Genomic DNA, 25,064 nt, shown 5'->3' on the forward strand with positions numbered 1-25,064 from the left:
ATCCTTGCATTCCTGGGATAAACCCCACTTGATCATTGTGTATGATCCTTTTAATGTGCTGTTGGATTCTGTTTGCTAGTATTTTGTTGAGGATTTTTGCATCTATGTTCATCAGTGATATTGGCCTGTAGTTTTCTTTCTTTGTGACATCTTTGTCTGGTTTTGGTGTCAGGGTGATGGTGGCCTTGTAGAATGAGTTTGGGAGTGTTCCTTCCTCTGCAATATTTTGGAAGAGTTTGAGAAGGATAGGTATTAGCTCTTCTCTAAATGTTTGATAGAATTCGCCTGTGAAGCCATCTGGCTCTGGGCTTTTGTTTGTTGGAAGATTTTTAATCACAGTTTCAATTTCAGTGCTTGTGATTGGTCTGTTCATATTTTCTATTTCTTCCTGGTTCAGTCTCGGAAGGTTGTGCATTTCTAAGAATTTGTCCATTTCTTCCAAGTTGTCCATTTTATTGGCATAGAGTTGCTTGTAGTAATCTCTCATGATCCTTTGTATTTCTACAGTGTCAGTGGTTACTTCTCCTTTTTCATTTCTAATTCTATTGATTTGGGTCTTCTTTCTTTTTTCTTGATGAATCTGGCTAATGGTTTATCAATTTTGTTTATCTTCTCAAAAACCAGCTTTTAGCTTTATTGATCTTTGCTATAGTTTCCTTCATTTCTTTTTCATTTATTTCTGATCTGATCTTTATGATTTCTTTCCTTCTGCTAACTTCGGGGTTTTTTTGTTCTTCTTTCTCTAATTGCTTTAGGTGCAAGGTTAGGTTGTTTATATTAGATGTTTCTTGTTTCTTAAGGTAGGATTGTATTGCTATAAACTTCCCTCTTAGAACTGCTTTTGCTGCATCCCATAGGTTTTGGGTCTTGAGTTTTCATTAAATTTTTTGATTTCCTCTTTGATTTCTTCAGTGACCTCTTGGTTATTAAGTAGTGTATTGTTTAGCCTCCATGTGTTTGTATTTTTTACAGATTTTTTCCTGTAATTGATATCTAGTCTCATAACATTGTGGTCGGAAAAGATACTTGATATGATTTCAGTTTTCTTAAATTTACCAAGGCTTGATTTGTGACCCAGGATATGATCTATCCTGGAGAATGTTCCATGAGCACTTGAGAGAAAGTGTATTCTGTTGTTTTTGGATGGAATGTCCTATAAATATCAATTAAGTCCATCTTGTTTAATGTATCATTTAAAGCTTGTGTTTCCTTATTTATTTTCATTTTGGATGATCTGTCCATTGGTGAAAGTGGGGTGTTAAAGTCCCCTACTATGATTGTGTTGCTGTCGATTTCCCCTTTTATGGCTGTTAGTATTTGCCTTATGTATTTAGGTGCTCCTATGTTGGTTGTATAAATATTTATAATTGTTATATCTTCTCCTTGGATTGACCCCTTGATCATTATGTAGTGTCCTTCTTGGTCTCTTGTATTAGTCTTTGTTTTAAAGTCTATTTTGTCTGATATGAGAATTGCTACTGCAGCTTTCTTTTGATTTCCATTTGCATGGAATATCTTTTCCATCCCCTCACTTTCAGTCTGTATGTGTCCCTAGGTCTGAAGTGGGTCTTTCTTTGACAACATGTATATGGGTCTTGTTTTTGTATCCATTCAGCCAGTCTTTGTCTTTTGGTGGGAGCATTTAATCCATTTACATGTAAGGTAATTATCAATATGTATGTTCCTATTACCATTTCCTTAATTGTTTTGGTTTGTTATTGTAGGTCTTTTCCTTCTCTTGTGTTTCCTGCTTAGAGAAGTTCCTTTAGCATTTGTTGTAAAGCTGGTTTGGTGGTGCTGAATTCTCTTAGCATTTGCTTGTCTGTAAAGGTTTTAATTTCTCCATTGAATCTGCATGAGATCCTTGCTGGGTAGAGTAATCTTGGTTGTAGATTTTTCCCTTTCATCAGTTTAAATATGTCCTGCCACTCCCTTCTGCCTTGCAGAGTTTCTGCTGAAAGATCAGCTGTTAACCTTATGGGGATTCCCTTGTATGTTATTTGTTGTTTTTCCCTTGCTGCTTTTAATATTTGTTCTTTGTATTTAATTTTTGATAGTTTGATTAATATGTGTCTTGGCATGTTTCTCCTTGGATTTATCCTGTATGGGACTCTCTGTGCTTCCTGGACTTGTTTGACTATTTCCTTTCCTGTATTAGGGAAGTTTTTGACTATAATCTCTTCAAATGTTTTCTCAGTCCCTTTCTTTTTCTCTTCTTCTTCTGGAACCCCTATAATTCGAAAGTTGGTGCGTTTAATGTTGTCCCAGAGGTCTCTGAGACTGTCCTCAGTTCTTTTCATTCTTTTTTCTTTAGCCTGCTCTGCAGTAGTTATTTCCACTATTTTATCTTCCAGGTCACTTATCTGTTCTTCTGCCTCAGTTATTCTGCTATTGATTCCTTCTAGAGAATTTTAAATTTCATTTATTGTGTTGTTCATCATTGTTTGTTTGCTCTTTAGTTCTTCTAGGTCCTTGTTAAACATTTCTTGTCTTTTCTCCATTCTATTTCCAAGATTTTGGATCAGCTTTACTATCATTACTCTGAATTCTTTTCCAGGTAGACTGCCTATTTCTTCTTCATTTGTTTGGTCTTGTGGGTTTTTACCTTGCTCCTTCATCTGCTGTGTGTTTCTCTGTCTTCTCATTTTCCTTCACTTACTGTGTTTGGTGTCTCCTTTTCACAGGCTGCACGTTCGTAGTTCCCGTTGTTTTTGGTGTCTGCCCCCAGTGGCTAAGGTTGGTTCAGTGGGTTGTGTAGGCTTCTTGGTGGAGGGGACTCGTGCCTGTGTTTTGGTGGATGAGGCTGGATCTTATCTTTCTGGTGGGCAGGACTGTGTCCATTGGGTGTGTTTTGGTGTGTCTGTGACCTTACTATGATCTTAGGCAGCTTCTCTGCTAATGGGTTGGGTTGTGTTCCTGTCTTGCTAGTTGTTTGGCATAGGGTGTCGAGCACTGTAGCTTGCTGGTCATTGAGTGGAGCTGGGTCTTAGCGCTGAGAAGGAAATCTCTGGAAGAGCTTTGGCATTTGATATTACGTGGAGCTGGGAGGTCTCTGGTGGACCAGTGTCCTGAACTCAGCTCTCCCACGTCAGAGGCATAGGCGTGACACCTGGCCGGAGCACGAAGACCCTGTCACCCACACGGCTCAGTAGAAAAGGGAGAAAAATAGAAACAAAGAAAGAAAAATAAAATAAAATAATATAAAGTTATTAAAATAAAAAATAATTATTAAAAAAATTTAAAAGTAATAATAAAGAAAGAAAGAATAGAGCAAGCAAACCAAAAAAACAAATCCACCAATGATAGCAAGTGCTAAAAACTATACTAAAAAAACCCAAAAAACAAAAAATGGATAGACAGAACCCTGGGACAAATGGTAAAAGCAAAGCTATACAGACAAAATCATACGAAGAAGCATACACATACGCACCTCACAAAAAGAGAAAAAGGAAAAAAAAAACAACCTATATATATAAAAGAAAAAAAGGAGGATGAGAGCAACCAAATCAATAAACAAATCTACTAGTGATAATCAACTCTAAATACTAAACTAAGATAAACATAAAGACAGGAACAAATTAGATGCAGAAAGCAAACCCCAAATCTACAGTTGCTCCCAACATCCACCACCTCAATTTTGGGATGATTCATCATCTGTTCAGGTATTCCACAGACGCAGGGTACATCGAGTTGACTGTGGAGATATAATCTGCTGCTCCTGAGGCTGCTGGGAGAAAGTTCCCTTTCTCTTCTTTGTTCACACAGCTCCTGGGGTTCAGCTTTGGATTTGGCCCCCGCCTCTGCGTGTAGGTCGCCTGAGGGTGTCTGTTCTTTCCTCAGACAGGACGGGGTTAAAGTAGCAGCTGATTAGGGGGTACTGGCTCACTCAGGCCAGGGTGAGGGAGGGATACAGAATGCGAGGCGAGACTGCGGCAGCAGAGGCCAGCGTGACGTTGCACCAGCCTGAGGCTCGCCATGTGTTCTCCCGGTGAAGTTGTCCCTGGATCATGGGACCCTGGCCGTGGCGGGCTGCACAGGCTCCCGGGCGGGGTTGTGTGGAGAGTGACCTGTGCTTGCACACAGGCTTCTTGGTGGCTGCAGAAGCAGCATTAGCATTTCATGCCTGTCTCTGGTGTCCACGCTGATAGCCGCGGCTCGTGCCCATCTCTGGAGCTCGTTTAGGCGGTGCTCTGAATCCCCTCTCCTCGCACACCCCGAAACAGTGGTCTCTTGACTCTTAGGCAGTTCCAGACTTTTCCCCGGACTCCCTCCCAGCTAGGTGTGGTGCAGTAGCCCCTTTCAGGCTGTGTTCATGCAGCCAACCCCAGTCCTCTCCCTGGGATCCGACGGAAGCCCGAACCTCAGCTCCCAGCCCCCACCTGCCCCTGCAGGTGAGCAGACAAGCCTCTCAGGCTGGTGAGTGCTGGTCGGCACCGATCCTCTGTGTGGGAATCTCTCCGCTTTGCCCTCCGCACCCCTGTTGCTGCGCTCTTCTCCATGGCTCCGAAGCTCCCCCCTCCGCCACCCACAGTCTCCGCCCACGAAGGGGATTCCTAGTGTGTGGAAACCTTTCCTCCTTCACAGCTCCCTCCCACTGGTGCAGGTCCCGTCCCTATTCTTTTATCTCTGTTTTTTCTTTTTTCTTTTGCCCTACCCAGGTACGTGGGGAGTTTCTTGCCTTTTGGGAGGTCTGAGGTCTTCTGCCACCGTTCAGTAGGTGTTCTGTAGGAGTTGTTCCACATGCACATGTATTTTTGATGTATTTGTGGGGAAGAAGGTGATCTCCACGTCTTACTCCTCCGCCATCTTGAAGGTCTCCCTCTTTGCAGTTCTTTTTGTTTTGATAGTATATCCCACTAAGGATGTTCAGTCAAATTACTTATTTTTTTAAATTACTTATTTTTAAGTCACTTTATAGTTCCTCTCGTGTGGTTATGCTACCACCTTGATACAAAGAATAATTTGTTTAATTTTGCTTTTGCTTTTATTGTGAATTTTTAAAAATTAATTTTCTTTTAGAATTATATAAAATGTTGAAGTGGTTTTGAAATAAAAACAATAAAATCAAGGTATTTTCAGAGAAATCTAGCTTCTTTCCTCGTCTCTCTACCCTGTTCTTGCCTCCTTTTTTAGGGGACCAATTGAAAAAAAAAATTGTGTGTTCTCCTTCCATTTAAAAGAATACAAGTGTGCGTGTGTGTGTGTGTGAATGTGTGTATGTGTTCCCTCTTTACTTTCTTAGATAAAAGGTAGTTTAGTATATATACTTTTCTTCATCTTCTTTTACTTAATATATTCTGGATATCACTCCATAGCAAAACAGGAAAATTCTTTTTATTTTAGCTGTATTTTGTGGGTATATCATAGTTTAACTAATCCTAGTTTAATACTTAAGTGTCCTTTATTTTGAGGAAATGCTGACATTTTATTTTTTTGTAATATAATTACAAGTTAACATAATACCTTGTGATTGTATCTGTTTGATTTCTATAGTTATCAAATCTTGTAACCCAGTGGTGTTTAGTTTCTACAACTACCTTCGAACTCATCCTTTGCTTATTCGAAGAAACCTTGCCTCCCCTGAAGGAACTTTGGCAACCTTAGGTCTCAAAACGGAGAAGAACTTTGTTGATAAAATTAATCTCATAGAAAGAAAATTATTCTTTACTACAGCAAATGCTCATTTTAAAGTTGGATGTCCTGTTTTAGCCTTGGAGGTGCTCTCCAAAATTCCAAAAGTTACCAAAGTGTCTGCCTTACCTTCAGAAAAAGATCAGCCTGACTTCATTTTTAAAAAGACGGATGATGTACCTTCAGAATCAAAAACTCTGAGTGATGGTGATAGAAGTTCTGGAATTGATTGGTCAAACATAATTTCATCACAGATTGACTGGAGTCAGCCAATAGTAAAAGTTGAAGAGGAACCTCTTACTCTTGACTGGGGTGAAGAGCACGATAGTGCCTTAGAAGAAGAGGAAGAAGGTGCTGTCGGTTTAGTAATGAAAAGTACAGCTGTCAGGGGAAAAGATAGACAAGAAGATCAGGAAGCCCCAGACCGTAATATGTTATTGACTCCTCAGGAAGAGGATTGCCTTGAAGGTGATTCTGAAGTTGATGTGATTGCTGAACAACTAAAATTCAGAGCTTGTTTAAAGATCCTTATGACTGAACTAAGAACATTGGCTACAGGTTATGAAGTAGATGGTGGAAAACTCAGATTTCAACTCTATAACTGGCTTGAAAAGGAAATTGCTGCCTTGCATGAGATATGTAATCATGAATCAGTTATTAAAGAATATGCCAGTAAAATGTATTCCAAAGTAGAGAGTGATATTCTGGATCAGGAAGAAATGGTGGACAAACCAGATATTGGTTCCTATGAGTGGCACCAAATAGAAAGGCGGAGACTACAGGCTAAACGAGAGCATGCAGAAAGACGGAAGTTGTGGTTGCAGAAGAACCAAGATCTCCTCAGAGTGTTTCTTAGTTACTGTAGCCTTCATGGGGCCCAGGGTGGTGGTCTGGCCTCAGTAAGGATGGAACTCAAATTTTTGCTACAAGAATCACAGCAGGTATTGACTTTACTTTTGTTTTCAATCTTGGTTATTTTAATAATTTCAATAACTCCTTCATTTATAGTTGTAAAGCTCTTTTTACTGGTTAATCTTAATGTGATTAGCTCCTCTATTCATAGGAGGCACATATTTACACTCTGCATGGGTCTTTTTAGACAAAAGTTTTGGTAATTAGGAGTAGGCTAAAAGCTTGAGAGCACAGCTGTGTCAAACTCATCTTTACATCTTCTGCATCTAAGCATAGGACCTGGTACACAATCAATTTTTGTAGAATAAGTGAGCAAGCACATTAACATATTGCTTTTACTCAGATGTTTACTGCCGGTATTTTTATCATATAACTATTAATTGCTTTTTTTGTCCTTCATTTTAACTACGGAAAAAATAATCTCCTATCACTCACAGGAAACTACAGTGAAGCAGCTCCAGTCTCCACTACCACTGCCTACCACCCTACCTCTGCTTTCAGCAAGTATTGCTTCAACAAAAACAGTCATAGCTAATCCTGTATTGTACTTAAATAATCACATCCATGATATACTTTATACTATTGTTCAGATGAAAACACCACCTCATCCCAGTATTGAAGATGTGAAGGTAATGTAGAGTTTATGATCATTTGGTGTTATACACACTGAGAAGGTAAATGTGTTATACTTGTCTTCCAATTTGAACTTAGAAGAAATATTTTACAGTACTCTTATCTGCTACCTTCTCAGTCTGATTAGTTCAAGACCATTTGTCCAATGAATGTAATTTGAAAGTTAAGCATTCTTGAAATTCTCCCATTTGCCGCAGCTTGGATGGAGTTTAAGCTAAGTGAAGTAAGTCAGACAGAAAGAAAAATACCGTATGTTATCACTTATATGTGGAATCTAAAAAATGAAACAAATGACTGTATATAACAAAACAGAAACAGACTCCCAGACATAGAGAACAAACCAGTGGTTACCAAAGTGTGTGTGTGGGGGTGGGGCACATTATGGGTAGGGAATTAAGAGATACAAACTACTAAGCATAAAATAGACAAGCAACAAGGATATATTGTACAGCTCAGGGAAATAGAGCCATTATTTTGTAATAACTTTAAAGGGGAGGATAATCTATAAAAATATACACTGTGCTGTATACCTGAAATTAATATAACAGTTTCTTCTTACTTGTGGAAAAGTTATTATCCTCCTTTAAGACAGGCAAATACTTTTTTGGTAATAAAATTCACTTTCTAGACAGTATTCTTGCCAAATATTCCTTTGGATTCTCCATCTCCGTTAAATGAATCATTAAGTAGAAATATTTATAACTGTTTGCTTAGATGCCAGGATATTATGAAAATATAAGTGCAGGGGGGTATCTTTGAGAGAATCATGATTGATTAGAAATAGTCCCAGAGAAAGTACCCTCATTACTGTCTCGCTGATGATTGTGTTTTGTTGGAGGCTGTGGAATAGTTGGGGGCAATTAGAGTTTTGGCAGAGTTACTACCCCAAATTAAAACTATATCCTATGCTGAAAACTTAAAAATGGATAGATTCTAAGAAACAGTAGGGAGTGTGGCAGGATCTGGAGAGATGATCAGACTTCCACTGTGCTAGCCTAAGTGTATTTGTACTGTGCTTTTTCCAATTCCAGTGGCTGATGTCATTTCAGGTCCCCAGTATTTTTATTTTTAATCTTTTTGTTTGAAAGGTACATTCAACCTCTGGTAGTACATTCTTCTGAAGGACCCAAGGTTTGCTGGTCATATCATCCTATTAGAGACTTCTAATCCATAGCATGAATTAATCTGTATCAGTAGTTTAGCAGAGATTACTTAAATTATTTGATAGGTGAATATGGAAATGCAGAAAATGCATTCAATGCATATAAGCTCTAAGTAAACATTTCTAGTTCCTAGAAATTTGGATAAGCTTTCAAAAAGTATGAAACTATTTCTAAGATCCCTTCAAATTTTAAGATTGTGTGAGTCTCAAAATGTTGATTCAGTGTGGTATTGTAGGATGTGGTTTTTATATTATATTGATAATTTTTAAACTTTCAAAATTTAAAATTCTAAGACTGCATTACTTCTAAGTACTAAGTGGATTACTTGCTTTCTGGAAAATTAACCATTTCAGACAGTGATTGATATACTTTCTAAACATTTAATTCATTCTTACTGATAAGATCAAATTTTTAGTTTCATCAAGGAGAAGTTTTCATAAGGCAACTTTAAATAAAAGCTCTGAAAATTCTCTGCTTATTTTGGTTCTGCTTTTCTTGAGTATTACTATTTAAGCTATTCATTAGCATGCTAGGACACAGTCCCAGCAATGTGAACGTTGGCACTTTGCTTAGGGCCTGCTAAGTGGCAGGCTCACAGTAATAAATATTTGATAAAGATGCATATGAATCAGTTAGCTTTGTTGTGAGCATGGATATTGAATTGGATGAGTTTTATTTTAGAAGCTTTAAGGTAGAGTTAGTAGTCTCATGTAGGACCTAGTCTTATTTATGATATTGCTAGTTTCCTGGGTATTTTCTGATTTTTAACATACTACTGTTGTGTAGAAATGTTAGTACAAAATGTAATTGTGGCTGTTTTGGTTTTAGGTGCACACACTTCATTCACTAGCAGCATCACTTTCTGCATCAATTTACCAAGCATTATGTGACAGTCATAGCTACAGGTAAAAAAAAAAAAAAAAAAAAAAAAAATTACCCAAATAGTATTAATACAGCAAAAGCATTAAACTGTTCCAGAGTTATATTAAAGTTCTGCTTCCTAGGGACTGAAAAATCCTCAAATATGACTGCCATGTGTACTTTAATAGATGAGAATGAGAAATAAAATAATTATTTGTTTAGTTTAGCTATTACCTAGTAACAAGAGACATATAGAAAATGACAAATAGTAAAGGAAAATTATCATCACCACCTTTTTTTTTGTTTTCAAGAAAAGAAGTGTTCGCTATCCAAAGTAATTTATGATATGAAGTTTTCTTATTTTTTCCCCCTTAGGAACTATTCCTTTTAGCATTAGATTAGTTTCTGTTTGTTTGGTTTTCAGTTGAAAGAGGAAGAACTTTTGAAAAATGAGAAAGTACATTCCTAACATTGAATTATTAAAATCAATTTTACTTACCCATTTCTGTATGTCTTTAGAAGTGATATCAATAGATGTAATGGTTTGAATTTTTGTTAAATGTCTAATTGCCTTCATCAGTGTATACTCTGTATTTTAATGACTAGGGCAGTATAAGTAGTAAGAAATTGAATCACTCGGAAAGATGACCTAGATTTAAATGGATTATATTAATAAATGAAGTTTGTAATATAAATAGAATCACATTAAATTTATATTACACATATGTCTAGATTTTTTTCTTATAAATTCAGCAGTCTCTTGTGGGAAGATTTTTTATTGTATAGGGAATTACTCTCTCAAAATGGCCTGTTCTCTGATGTTAGCCTAATAAGGCCATGTCTAAGTAACTCCAAAAACTTGGAAATGTAAATAAGTGAAAAAGAGTTTGTTTGGTTGACTGTGGTCATCTTAATGATCAAAGACAACTTGTTTGATATCAGTCACTGCTTAAAATGGCACCAGATGAGAATCCAAATAAATTTTGTTTAAATGTGTATTTTCTAGTTTTTAGGCTGTGATTGACTCTCCAGGGAGTCAGGTTTATTTTCTTCTTTTGTACTTCCCCCACTCCATAAAGATGAGGAAAGTAAATATTTGGGCACATTTGGCTTTAGGACTAGGTATTTCTAAAGTAGGATTCTTCAGATTTTAGTTGATGTTTTAATTCAGAGTTGAGCTTGCACAACTTTACAGAACTAAGAAATGCAACAAAATAGTGCCCTGAAACTTTCTGATATATCTTAGTACCAACAGTAGTCTCCTTACAGCAGACTTAAAAAAAAATACAAATAAGTGAATATAGAAAAGATTTTTAAGTATTAGGTGGCATTTGGAAAAGGTTTTAATGACTAAATGTCATCTGCCTAAATAGAAAATTTGGTATTTTGTTTTAAAAAGCTATCGATAAATATTTGTAACTAATTTAAAGAACTTTCTGAAATAAGTTTTTATTAGAACAGTGAACTCAGTTTTAAGAGTTTTGTTTTTGTTACAGTTATCTAAAATAAATACGTATAGGGTATAATTGCTTGTTACCTCTATTAGGACGATAAATAACTGAACCTTATTTGTTTTAGCAGTCAGACAGAAGGGAACCAGTTTACAGGAATGGCTTATCAAGGGCTTCTTTTAAGTGATCGTCGAAGGCTAAGGACAGAAAGCATTGAAGAACATGCAACACCAAGTTCTTCTCCTGCTCAATGGCCTGGTGAGAATTTGAGTGGTGTTTTTTGTTTGTTTGTTTTTTAAATCTTCTATTTGGCAACTCCTTTTTACAAAGCTACCAACTGGTTTCCTGATTGTTGTTGTTTGTGGATTTGGTGAATAGTTTTTTATTTGTTTGTTTTTGATGATGTTTTCTGCCATGGATTAGGAATTCTTAAGTACTGTAATGTTGTCTGAAGACTCAGAAAGTTAAGACTTCAAAAACCAGCTGTGTTGACCAGCATAAAAAAGCAAGGTTTAACATCCTTCGCAAGGGTGAGCACGTCATGTTTCCTATCCTTAGACATCCTGAATTAGAATCTTAGAGAGCCAGTATCACAGAGCTTTTTTTCACAGATACATCAGAATACAGTTATTCTCAAGAGTGTAGATGTATGTTAGGACAGGAGTGACCATTCTGTGGCACATATATCATGGTGTCTGCCGGTCCTCTTCCTCCGGTTGGCTCTTTCTCACTCTCCATATCAGTTATTTCAAACCTTCTCCACTCTCTTAATATACTTTCCTCATCTGCCACGTCATTTAATTTTTGCTCTACTTGCTTTATAATTCTGTGGTTACATGTTAATGATCATTGTGAAGAGTGGCAGTAGAAGGAAGTGACAGACTCAAAGACAGACTTAAATGTATTTAAAATTCATTTATGCATAAGTTTCTCAAAACATATTGTTGTCGTTTGACTTTTTATTGAAATAATTTCAGACTTAACAAAAGTTTCATAAATGGTACAATTTTTGTGTAACCTTCACCCAGGTTCCCCAAACAGTGACATTTTACCATACTTGCTTTGTTATTCACTCCTCCTCTCTCACTCACTTATTGTGTGTCTGTGTGAATATATACTTTTTTCTGAAATATTTGAGGGTAAGTTGCAGACATGATGCCCCTTTACATCTAAATATATCAGTTTATCTTTCCTAAAAACAGGCATTCTCTTATTGTACATAACCATAGCACTGTTATCAAATTCAGCATCTTAATATTGATACAATACTGCTCTCTAATCTATAGATTTTTTGACAGTTTCACCTGTTGTCCCACTAAGGTCTTCCATGTAACATTTAGTTGTATTGTCTCATGAATCTCCTCTAATATGTATTCCTCCTTCTTTCTTTGTCTCTCATGACATTGACACTTTTGAAGAGTACTAGCCAATTATTTTTTAGAATGTCCCTCCATTTGGGTTTTTCTGATGTCTTCTTAATATTAGATTCAGGTTATGAAGAGATATTGTACCCTTCTCAGTGTAAAATATCAAGAGGCACATGATGCCACTTGGTGCCATTACTGGTGCCATTAACTTTGATCACTTTGTATAGTAGTTTCTGCCAGATTTCTCCTTTGTAAAGTTACTTTCTTTTCCTTTGCAATTAGTAAGTATCTTTTGAAGAGAATGTTTGAGATTGTGTAAAATATCATACTTTTACCCACTAATTATAGCATCCAGTGATGACTCCTGACTGAATCAGATATTACTGTGGGGATTACTAGATGGTGATTTTCTAATTCTATCCTTCCTTCTACGTATTAGTTGAAATCATTCTGTGAGGAAGAGCTTTCTCTTCTTTTAGTTTACTTATTCACTCATTTATTATATCAGTAGGGATGAATGGATTCTTATTTTATTCTATAGCTTATAAACCATTCCTATCATTTATTTTGTTGCTCAAATTATGGATATATATATATATCTCCATGTGTATGTATTCACACTATATATATAGTATAATATAGATACATAATTTTGGTTAAACTGCAAATTTGGATTTCTTTTCCTTCTGGAGCTTTATGCTGATATACTTCTTATAATATTATATACCCTTACAGGTGTGAGTTCACTTATTAATCTCTTGAGTTCAGCCCAAGATGAAGACCAGCCAAAATTGAACATTTTGTTGTGTGAAGCTGTTGTTGCTGTGTACTTAAGTTTATTGATACATGCTCTTGCCACAAATTCCTCCAATGAATTATTTCGACTTGCAGCCCACCCATTAAACAATCGAATGTGGGCTGCTGTTTTTGGGGGAGGTGTAAAACTTGTTGTGAAGCCTCAAAGACAATCAGAAAATATTTCAGGTAAGATAAATTTGATATCAATAATGTATGTAAATGTAAATAGTTTCCAATGTGAAAGTAAAAGATTTTTTTTAATGTTCTAAGAATTTTTATTTTGAAAAATCACTGATGTTTAAGGTATAATCACTCTTGTTAGGGTAATAAATAACTAAACTCATGTTAGAATAAAGAATATAGTTTCAGTTTAACATTTTTTGGTAAACCAGGACAAATTTGAGGAGGATAAAAAAGAAAAAAGGAAAGGTAATGGTAAGCAAGGAGACAATGTTAAGGAATAAGTTCATGGAAAAAGGATTGTTTTTAATTAGAGAAAGAAGATTTAAATAAATCCTCATAATCTTTACAGAGTATACCAGTAGTTGGCTTCAGATTAAGTTTATGGTCATAGACAAGAAGGCTGTTCCAATCATGCACATGGTTTTTAAATTCCATTTTCTGTCCTCTTTTTTTTCTTATGGACCAAAATAGATTTTTTAGCCCACTTTTTAAGATGGTAGGATGGTAAGATATAGACTGACGCCATGAGAAAGGTTTACACCTTGGCGCTGAAACACAGAAATTGTCTGTCTTAATTCATCCTTAGAAATGGTCATATTACAGATGAGGAGTTAGTGGCACAGAGAGTTTAAATGGCACAGGTTCTAACCTGTGTCTTTACTGCCCAAGATCGCATCAGATGGATAGGTTCCTACATAAGTCAGAGTAAGGTAGGCAATCTCATCAACTTGCGTTGTCGCCACTCCCGTTGCATGTGGATGACTCTTAATCTCCATCTTCCTACCTACTTGTAGTCCACTGTAAATTTAAAAGTTTTCCTCCCAAATCACTTCTTTTCTCTTCCTGAGTTTTCTATTATTTTTTCATGGTAGGTAATACATTCATCAGATCATCATGCTTAAACCTCTGAGTACGTATTCATGTTTGCATTTACCTATACCTGCTCTATGCCAGGCTTTTGGGGTATGGGAGTGAACAAAACAGACAAATCCCTTACCTTCATGAAGCTTACATCCACTAGAGGTAAACACAACAAATTAACAAGTGATAATATTTCAGGTATGAGAAGAACTACGATAAAAATAAAACAGAGTGAGTGGACAGAGAATGATGAGGGAAAGGGGATGGGAACAGTTTAGTTAGGGTGATCAGAAGACACATTTCTGATTAGATAGCATTTGAGCAGAGTCCTAAGGAAGTTGGAAATCAGATCGTGCTGATATCTGGGGCCAGAGCATTTCAAGCAGACGGAGCAGTGAGTGCAAAAGTCATGAGGTAGGACTAGTTTGACCTTTTCCAGGAACTACAGTGGAGGCCAGAATGGCTATCCTGACCCAGGGGAGTGTGGTCAGAGATGAGGTAAGATAAGTAACTGGGGCCAAGGTCATTGAGGGTTTCATGGGTCATGTAAAACTATCGTTGTTCTTCTAAAGAAAGATAGGAAACTACTGGAGGGTTTTAAGCAGAGGAGTGACATAATCTGATTTAGGTTTTCAAAAGACCCACTCTAACTGCTATGTGGAGAATAGACTGTGAAAGAATAAAAGTAGGGAGCCCATGTGGGAGGCTCTGGGAATAGCCCACTTAAAAGATAATTGTGGATTACCATCAAGAGTGAATGGATAAACAAAATGTGGTATATAAGTACAATGGAGTATGATTCAGCTGTAAAAAAGAATGAAGAATTAACACATGCTATATAGCTAGCATGAACCTCAAAAATATTATGCTGAGTGAAAGAAGCCAGGCACAAAAAGTCACACATTGCATGCTTCCATTTATATGAAATATTCAGAATAGGTAAAGCCATAGAGACAGGAAGCATACTGGTGGTTGCCGTGGGCTAGAGGGAGGGAGGAATGGGGAGTGACTGCTTAATGGGTATAGGGTTTTCATTTGGGGTAGTGAGAATGCTTTGCAGCTAGATAGGGATGGTGGTTGCACAACAGTGTGAATGTACTAAATGCCACTGAATTGTACGCTTTAAAATGGTTAATTTTATATAAATTTCACCTCAGTTAAAAAAAGATAAAAGTGGTTTAGCCTAGTGATGGACAGAGTGAAAAGTGGTCATATTCATCAAAGAGAACTTGAGATAGAATTATCATTTTCTACGACGGGGAGCTTCAGAAGAGGACCAGGTTGACTTCTTTCTGGTTCTCTCATATCCAATTAGTTCTGAATCCTTTTGATATTTATTTTATGTATTTCTCATATCTAACACTTCCTCTCGGTCTTTACCACCCACCATACTAGTTCAGGTCCATCTTGTGTCAGATTCTTCCATCTTCTTCTCTAATTGATCCTGCAGACTATACCTCATCATGTTCCTAGTTCAAGATACTTTCATAAGAATTGCCCATAGGATGAGCTCCCAGCTTCCTATCCACAGGCTTGTCCCACCCTAACTCCAGACTGTCGTTGTTATTCCCCTCCCTGACACCTGTCTAGCAAAAGAAGTTTACTCCTCATTTAGCCAAACCTTTGGTCGTTCATTTCTGGTGTCAACTTCCTCTTTTCACAGTGAGCTTCTGCTTTTCTTTTAAGGCATACTTTACATCCTACATATTCATTCAATGAATCTTTCTTGAACAACATAGCCAGAAATAATCACTCAAGCACTCTCTGTACTATTTGTTGAATATATCATTTATTTAATACACTGTATATAGAATTGCTTGAATTCTTATTCTGTATAGCACATAGGCTGCTTCATTGCAAGTTAATCTTTTATACTCTATCCTCATCTGCATCTCTGCCATGATTGTTGGAAAACTGATGCAGTAACTAGAAAAGTAAAGAAGCACAGATGTAGGTAATTTAGTCTACACTAAAAACATGGCAAGAGTAGGATGAAAAGAAAGGTTAATAACTCTTTGAATTAATAATGGAAAATAAGGCCGGCTTTTTTTTCTATCTTTATTCAGCACCTCCTGTTCCTTCTGAAGACATAGATAAACACCGCAGGAGGTTTAACATGCGAATGCTGGTTCCTGGAAGACCTGTAAAGGATGCTACCCCACCACCAGTGCCTGCAGAAAGACCATCTTACAAAGAAAAGTTTATTCCTCCTGAACTCAGTATGTGGGATTATTTTGTTGCAAAGGTAAGGGGCGTGAGGAATGCAAGCTTTATGTGTGTCTGTTTTATTAACTCTTAGGTTTGCATCACATAGGAATGACGGGGCAGCTTCTGGGTTGAATCACCATAGTTTAGACATTAATCTCTCAACTCCAGAAGCTGAATAATCATTCAAGAATGATCAGATACTTGAAATGGACCAGACAAATTAAAATCATATGGGACTTAGGTATAAACCAGAAGTTAGTTTATTAACATATAATCAGCATCATCCTTTTCTAGAGACTGGAATACCTGTATCTACCGTCTAACTTCCCTTCTTCTGATTATCAGTAGTTCCCTTGGTCAGCATGAAACTAGAGCAGAAGGAGATGGATGGGTGTTTGAGGGTTTCATGAGACCATGGGTTTCATGAGGCCCCATGACATATCTCTGTTTCTCCAAAGCAGAGAAAACTTCTCTGGGGATCAGAATACTCACGGTGACTGGATCCAACATAGTCCCATTTTGTACCGTGTTGGGTGTGTGCTTTTCTGCACTTTGTTTTTTCAAGCACATCATCTTCTATTGATAGGTTTCCTTCTTTACCTGTGTTCCCTCTTTACATGTGTTTCATTTATACTTCTTCCCACTCCCCAGATTGTTTGGAAGCAAATCCAAACATCATGAAATTCCATTCATAAATATTTCACCATTTATTTTTTAAAAAGAAGGATTTTGAACCTGTACCACACTAGCATTATCACACACACACCACACACACCATACACACCACACACACCACACATACACACACACAATTCCTTAATATCATCAAGTATCCAGAGAGTGTTCACATTTTTCCCCATTATACCTTAAATGTTTTTGAACAGTTGGTTTGTTAAATCAGGGTCCAAAATAAGATTCACACATTGCAATTGGTTGATACGTCTTAAGTTTCTTTTAATCTATAGGTTCTACCTCCATCTCTCTTTGTTAAATTTACACCCCCCTATTTTTGGCCCCCAAATTTGTCCTTTAAAATTTCTCAGTGGCTTTTGCTGATGGCATCCGCATGTTTGGTCTTCTGACCATGTTCCCCTGATTCCTGTTTTTCTGTAAAGTGAAAGTTAAATTTAGAGGCTTTATCAGATTCCATTCTGGTTGGATAGGGAAAGGGGAGTACAGGATTACTTCATAGGTGGTTTTGTGTATTTCCATCAGGAAACTCTCTTTTTGAGATGTTAGTTGATGATCTTTGCCCAAGTCCATTATTTTAAATTTAGGGGAGTTTTAAAATTATGATATATCTTCTCATTTAGTCTTCATTTATTTGCTGGAATACTTTCTTCCATCATCCTATTTGGTTATCCTGAATTACATTTTGAAAGAGAAAGACAGGAAAAGTGCTTTATTCTTTGCTTTTTGTGCCAGTTTTCAAAGTGATGAGTTGATTCTCTAGCATCCTTCAGAGGAAGCAGTGAGCTTTGTTTTGTTATTAGTTGTGTTATATTATGGATTTAAACATATTTTATGTATTTTAATCCAGTACAGTTATTATTCTTATGGATGTTCAGATTGTCCCATCTTTGCCAATGAGAGCCTCTTCCAGTTGGCTCCTGAATCTTTTTGAGAACTCTTCCAATAGTCTTTGAGTTTCTTTTCTTTCTAGCTTAAGTTATTCTAGGCTAATTTTGCATATTTCCTGCCCCAGAGTGGGAACAACCTCCAAAGAACCTGGTTCCTTTTTGTGGGAAATTATAATTTAGAAACCACAAGTGGGTGTATGGGTGCTCATTGTTACTGGGTTTGTCTTTGTTTCTGGGTACATATCATTTCTAATGACCAAATAACTATTCAGCTTGATGAGTATACTATAGTTTATATAACCATTTGCCTATCAGTATTTGCTGTATTTATTTTTCCATTTTTATAAATAATGCTGAGATTAGTATCTTTTTAGATAAGCCTTGTTCACATTCTGATTATTTCAGATATATATCTGAAATATATATATATATATATATTTATATATATATCTTTTGATATATATCTTCAGATTACTGATTTATACTCTCTTGAGAATAGTGAGCACGCATCTGACTTTACCCTCATTAAGTATTCCTGTTTCATTTTTGTTAATTTGATTAAATAATTTTTATTTCCTATTAGTGATATCAAAAAATGTTAATGAACCTATTGCCATTAGGTTTTCTACTGTGAGGAATTGACTGTTCATGTTCTGAACAAAATTATCTATTGGAATTGTAATGTTTTTCCTTACTTTTAATGAACTCTTTATTTATTAAGGATATTAACAATTTATCTTACTTGTGATACCTTTTCCAGATTCTTTGCCTTTTAATTTTGTTTATATTTTTGACATACAGAAGTTTTAAAAAGTTTATTTAGTCATGTCTATCCATACTTTTAAAAAATGATTTATTTGCCTTTTAATTTTATGCTTTTGACATACAGAAGTTTTTAAAAGTTAGTCATGTCTATCCATACTTTTAAAAATGATTTGTTGCATTGTTTTTAAGCAGAGAAAGTCCTTTCCACTAATAAATGTTTACTTTTGTTATCTTCTCCTCCTTTGTTTCCTCCACCTTCTCTTCCACCTCATTCTTTTCTTAAATTAATTAATTAATTAATTAATTTTTGGCTATGTTGGGTCTTTGTTGCTGCGCGCAGGCTTTCCTCTAGTTGCTGCAAGTGGTGGCTACTCTTGGTTGCGGTGCACAGGCTTCTCATTGTGGTGGCTTCTCTTGTTGTGGAGCACGGGCTCTAGGCGCGCGGGCTTCAGTAGTTGCGGCACGCGGGCTCAGTAGTTGTGGCTCACGGGCTCTAGAGCGCAGGCTCAGTAGTTGTGGCACATGGGTTTAGTTGCTCCACGGCATGTGGGATCTTCCCAGACCAGGGCTTGAACCCGGATTCTTAACCACTGTGCCACCAGGGAAGCCCATCTTCCCCCTAATTCTTTTTAACTTTTAACTCTCTTTTTTAATTTCTAACTCTCCTGTTGATCTAAAATGAAGTGAAGATCAGACTTTGGGTGCCCTCTTTATCTTCTGTTCTCACACTTACACTGGTTGTCCTTCCTTTCCTCCCAACGACTTAAAAGATGTTATATTTGTCATATATTAATTTCTTATTTATATACTCTTCTTGGACTATATTTTTCCACTGATCAATTGCTAGACTGCACTTATTTTAATTACTTATTTTAATATCCACTAAGAAATAGTATCTTTCACTTTAGAAAGATTTCTTAGCTAATCTTACCTATTTTTTTCTTCCCTATGAACTTTACAATCATTATCAAGTTTCAAAAAAGGAAAAGAAATCCCCATGGGGATTTTTATTGCAATTACCTAAAACCTGTAAATTAAAGAATGATAGTTTTTACATGTTTCAGTCTCCTTATTTAGCTTTTAGAGGGATTTGTAATTTCCTTCACTGTAGCTCTTTCAGTTTTCATAAAGTTTTTCCTTTGGTATTATGTTATTTAATGCACCTTTTTTCTTCAGAGTTTTTGAACTAGTTATTGCTGATATATGAGAAAAAGACCATTGATTTTAAAAAATATTTGTGTCGTATCTAGCTACTCCATTATTTTATTGAATCTGAGAGTTTTAACCTGGTTTTCCTGACTTTCCTAGGTCTAGTATCATTTTCAAAAGAAAATTTTAGTTTAGGTTGACACCATTTAAAATGTTCAATATTAAGTTAGGATAAAAATAACCCAATTATACATTTAAAAATAACTTCACATTTTATTGCAGCCATTTCTCCCTTTGTCTGATAGTGGAGTTATATATGATTCTGATGAAAGCATTCATAGTGATGAAGAAGAAGATGATGCTTTTTTTTCAGATACACAGATACAGGAACACCAAGACCCTAACTCCTATAGGTAAATAAAACTTTCCTCTTTTCTTTTTGTCTTTTCTTTTGTAGAAGTACCTGATGTTACTAGTTTTAAACAACATTACTCTCATGAATTTATACAAGAACTGACCTGTGTTTTCAGGTTAGGAATTCTGTACCTTTGAGGTACATTGCTAGATAGTAGAGTATTTCACCTCCAGTTTCAAAGAATAGCTGGCACAAACATTTTTAGTGAGAAAAAATACATAATTTATTGATATGCTATTAAATTTCATGTAGCTGTGTGGTAAATCTCTTTCCATTAGGTATTTCAGATAGTGCAAGTGTAATACATTGTTGCATATCTTTTATTTTCAGACTACAAAGGTACTCTTTTTTAATAGTAAGTTGTTAGAAAAAAACAGCTTTTTTTCTGGGTGGGAGATTGGGCCAAACAGTTGACAGGGATCAGTACTATATTCTCATGATTTTATTTTTCAATTAAGGAGATTTTTTTTTTTTTGTCCCTTTGAACAGCTGGGCTCTTCTACATTTGACAATGGTTAAGCTAGTACTTCACAATGTCAAGAATTTCTTTCCCATCGCTGGATTGGAATTCTCTGGTAAGTTTGGAATTTGAAAATTAATGTTATTAAATACAACAAATTATCATCAAGTTTCTCTTTACAAAATCCATATAAAAGAACATTTGGTACTAAAAAAATACAGCATTGGAGATGTTATGAGGTCTTATTTATCTTAGGCTCCATTCTGTGGTTTTAATTCATATGGCAAGAATCACTGACGACCTAGAAGGTTGGAAGAAAAACCAGGAAACCAGCGTGGAGAAGCTAAACATTTTCTTAGCTCATTTTAGAAAGCTGGTCTTCTGTTTTGTTCAAAGCATTAAATATCAAAATGGTGTTAGATTAACATTTTCAGATTTATTTGTATTTTCAGAAATTTTGGCTCTAAGAATTTGGATCTTGTAAATATGTGGTGATGGTCAACATTTTTAATCAAAGTAAAATATCATATTCTATTACATTTTAGAGTTGCCTGTAACATCACCATTAGGTATTGCTGTGATTAAAAACTTGGAGAATTGGGAGCAGATCTTGCAAGAGAAAATGGATCAATTTGAAGGTCCTCCCCCCAACTATGTCAACACATATCCAACTGACCTTTCAGTAGGAGCTGGACCAGCAATTCTTCGAAATAAAGCAATGCTAGAACCTGAAAATACTCCATTCAAGTAAGAATTCTCTTACAATGGTAATGAGAGTGTAGCTTGGTTTAACCTTTTTGGAAGTCAGTTTGGCAAAATAATATGCCAGTAGCCTTCAAAACACTCATAAATTTGAACTTGCAATACTATTTCTAGCAGTATATGCCAAGGAAAATATCAGAAATCTGGATAAAAATTATTTTTCCCATATTACCTATACTTCAGTAGACATACTAATTTTATAATCAGGACAAAACCTTTATTTTTGTCATCATTTTAGGAACTCTTAACAGAAATGTTTTGGGATAACAATCTACATATTCAAACAAGGTGCTACTGACCTTTTGTCAGTAATTTAATAGTAAACACAGTAAGGTTTTTATTGATGTTTTGATCTTCTATCTGTCCATCTAGGCCCCTTTTGATAAGCAGCATGCTTTTTTTGAGGCAGCCAGCCATGATTTAGAGTATTGCTCATAAGCTTGAAAGAGCAAGGATTTTTAGCTTGTTAGGCTTGTTAGGCTGTTAAAAATGAAATGTGGGACTTTATATTCATTTATATTCATTGGTGATATGCTGTAACCAACAGAACCAACCTAAAGTATAATTTAAAAAGAGAATAATGAGATTCAATTGACTCTCAGCCCAACCTGTCCATTTAGAGAATCTGTAATTAGAGAATTAATTGCTAGATGAAGGAATGATTTGTAGAACTAAAAATTAAAAGTGAAATAAATTATAAATTATAAAATTTTGTTGAGCTTAATGCTGTATCTTCTTTGCAATAATGGAGGTTTTAAAAAAATTATCTGCAAATAATGAAACATTTTCTATAGACTAGAATATAGACTAAATAGTGTGATATGTTGATTTTTTTCTTTTAAACTAGATCCCGGGATTCTTCTGCGCTTCCAGTCAAACGACTTTGGCATTTCCTTGTTAAACAAGAAGTACTTCAACAGACATTTATTAGATATATTTTCACTAAGAAAAGAAAGCAGAGTGAGGTATTTTAGAAAAAAATATTCTCTCTTGTAATTTTTGTTTGTTTTCTTTAACATTTCTAATGAAGCCAGCTTGATTTATTTGAAATTTACTTTTGGTTGGAACTCATTATCTTTCATACATCATAGGTAATAGTTTATCAAACTACAGAGAATTTTTTTTTAAGATAAAAACGTACAATTTTTATTTCATAACAATGAAACAACATAGGTCCTTCGATAAATCCTGTATAATCAGGTGAAAGTTAGTATGTCCTTTATAATATTTGCCATTGGGCCTTTACATATGTAATAAACATTGTGAGGGATGGTTTGGGGAACTTAGTATATAAATGAGTATACTCTATGTTATGATTCTCTGAATATCATTTAATTGAAAATACAGCATAACCCTTTAAAAGCATTTTTATTTGTTTAGCATTTAAAAATGAACAGCATAAACTGTAGAATAATTTTGTGAGAGAGATTAAACTACAGAAACACTAAATATGATGAAGGAAGATTGATTGCATTTACAAAGTGAGGCAGAGATTCTACATTGCATGGTGATTTTTAAGCTATACATAAGTTAATAATGTAATGCCATACAGGATTCAAGAAGAATCATGAATTTGAGAGAGTGACACTTTAGAACTTAAAACGATCTCTTCATTATAAAATGAGGGGTACACAGATGTTTTATATATAAGCATTTCAGTCCATTTGGCTATTTAATGAGGTAATGAGCAGTTTGGAGAGTAGTGTTCAGAGTAGAGTGTCACATGTGATTAAAGATTTGGCAACAGGGCTTCCTTGGTGGCGCAGTGGTTGAGAGTCTGCCTGCTAATGCAGGGGACACGGGTTCGCACCCTGGCCTGGGAAGATCCCACAAGCCGCGGAGCAACTAGGCCCGTGAGCCACAACTACTGAGCCTGCGCGTCTGGAGCCTGTGCTCCGCAACAAGAGAGGCCACAACAGTGAGAGGCCCGCACACCGCGATGAAGAGTAGCCCCCGCTTGCCACAACTACAGGAAGCCCTAGCACAGAAACGAAGACCCAACATAGTAATCAATCAATCAATAAATAAATCTTTAAAAAAAAAAAAAAAAAAGATTTGGCAACAAAAACTATGAGAAAAGAAAAATGAATTATATTTCACTTAGAAAAGTGAAAACCGAGAGGGACAGTCTATGTGGCTCAGTTTCCCAAGGTAGCATATAGAACTGCTTCTCAAATGTTCTCCATACCTAGAGCAGCAGAACCGACCAGATTTGTTCTTTTCTTTCCACTACCCACTTACCTGGATGGTCATTGTGGGCAGTCCTGTGAACAGTCATTTATTTTTTCTGTAGATTTAAAAATTATGTACTTAAGTGAGGAATTAGAGGAGTGAACTGTAGAGATTCTTTTGTGTCTTATAAGCTTATTTGATAACAAAAGGCCCCAATGGTATTGAAATTACTGATGTAGGGTTTTGTTAGGGGAATCAGAGCCAAATTCATTTCCTCTTTCGTTTAATCCATTGTTTATTGCATTTCCTATAGTGATACTGAGTTCTATAAAATAAGATACAGAAATCTAAGAAATAGATTTAAGATAAAAGATACTTGCTCACTTAGGGCTCTGTTATTCACAGAAAGAGAGTTCATTGAAGGATCAATTTTCTGAGTTGTTAGTTCTTCAAATTATTAAACACAGTGATATGTTGTAATTATTCATAAGGTTTCTAGCAGTTTTGTTTCATTGGATTGTCAGAGCCTCAGAGTGCTATGGAAAGACTGGGTCTAGGTTGCTGGGACCCTCAGACTCTTGTCTTGCTCTTGAGGACCTGTTGTCTCCTTTCTGGTTTCCCTCTTCCTTAACCAAGTTTCTCCCCGATTCTGCCCCTTACCTCCCCTTCTTTATGCCCCTCCATTTCTGTGCTCTTGGGATCAGCAGCCCAAGCTGTGTGTTCTTTTCTATTTTTCTACCAGAAGAGGCTCTCCATGTACAGGGAGGTGGGACAGAGATAAATTGAACATTTCTTAAAATGCTGTGTAAGCATTGGTTGGCTCCAGGAAGGGAAGTACATGGCTGGGAGTCTGGACGGAAGAATTTTTATCATGTACCCTTTTGTACCTTTGAATTTTAAATTATTGAATGAAATTAATATCTTGTTGCATGCAGTCCGATAGAACTTTCTGTTGATAATGGAAATTTATGTCTGTTCTGTACAGTATAGTAGTCACCAGCCACATGTGGTTATTGAGCACTTGAAGTGGGCTAGTGTGACTGAGGAACTGAATTTTTTATTTTCTTTAATTTAAATTTAAAGCTATATGTGTTTAGTGGCTACTGTATTGAATAGCACATATCTGCTGAAAAATGGTTTTCATTTACGAAAAAAATTATGAAAACAATGTGAAAGCTCTTGAGGCAAAGTAAAATTGGTCACTTAGTTAAGAAATACGCAGAACTTATTAAAACTACCCATTTAATAAGAGTGTTTTATCTTTTTAGATTGTTAAATAGGATATTGGTGGTCAATAAATTTGGTAAATTCAGTGAATTGATTAATTAGCAAAACTGGCAAAATAATCCTAAGAATGCTAAAATTGGCTAATTTTTAAAAATTACTTAATAAAAATAAAATTCTGAGAAATGCTGAAATTTTAGGTATATTCAGAAGAAGGTATTTTTACTCACTGAGTATGTTAGAGAAGACTATTCCACAAAACAACTTTTTGTGAAATGGATAAATGTGGCAAACTTAGCCACTTGATTAAAGGCAAATAGGTTCTTCTGCAGTTTGGCTTTTGCTGAGTTGGCCCTTGCACACGTGTACCATTCCTTCAGTGTCAGCTGCAGCAGCCCTTGAGCAGTTGCACAAGGCATGGAGAATTGGGGTCCTGTTGGCTGAAAGAGAAGCAGGCACTTCAGGGAAG

General features: G+C 35.9%; 1 protein-coding gene across 2 annotated transcripts in view; it reads left to right on the top strand.

Moving 5' to 3' along the window:
• The window catches only part of DMXL2 (Dmx like 2), a 151,295-nt gene that overhangs the window by 115,427 nt on the left and 10,804 nt on the right, over positions 1 to 25,064 (top strand). The window contains exons 24-33 of one of the 2 annotated variants that reach the window (XM_059913301.1): positions 5,494 to 6,572; positions 6,981 to 7,172; positions 9,168 to 9,244; positions 10,779 to 10,909; positions 12,754 to 13,002; positions 15,927 to 16,105; positions 19,845 to 19,975; positions 20,467 to 20,552; positions 20,983 to 21,184; positions 22,047 to 22,164. In XM_059913301.1, coding sequence (XP_059769284.1) covers positions 5,494 to 6,572; positions 6,981 to 7,172; positions 9,168 to 9,244; positions 10,779 to 10,909; positions 12,754 to 13,002; positions 15,927 to 16,105; positions 19,845 to 19,975; positions 20,467 to 20,552; positions 20,983 to 21,184; positions 22,047 to 22,164 — 2,444 coding nt within the window. The remainder of the gene's footprint in view (positions 1 to 5,493; positions 6,573 to 6,980; positions 7,173 to 9,167; positions 9,245 to 10,778; positions 10,910 to 12,753; positions 13,003 to 15,926; positions 16,106 to 19,844; positions 19,976 to 20,466; positions 20,553 to 20,982; positions 21,185 to 22,046; positions 22,165 to 25,064) is intronic. The other variant, XM_059913302.1, reaches the window with a different exon arrangement.

Source organism: Balaenoptera ricei, chromosome 2 (genome assembly GCF_028023285.1).
Source record: "Balaenoptera ricei isolate mBalRic1 chromosome 2, mBalRic1.hap2, whole genome shotgun sequence".
NCBI classification, from domain to species: Eukaryota; Metazoa; Chordata; class Mammalia; order Artiodactyla; family Balaenopteridae; genus Balaenoptera; species Balaenoptera ricei.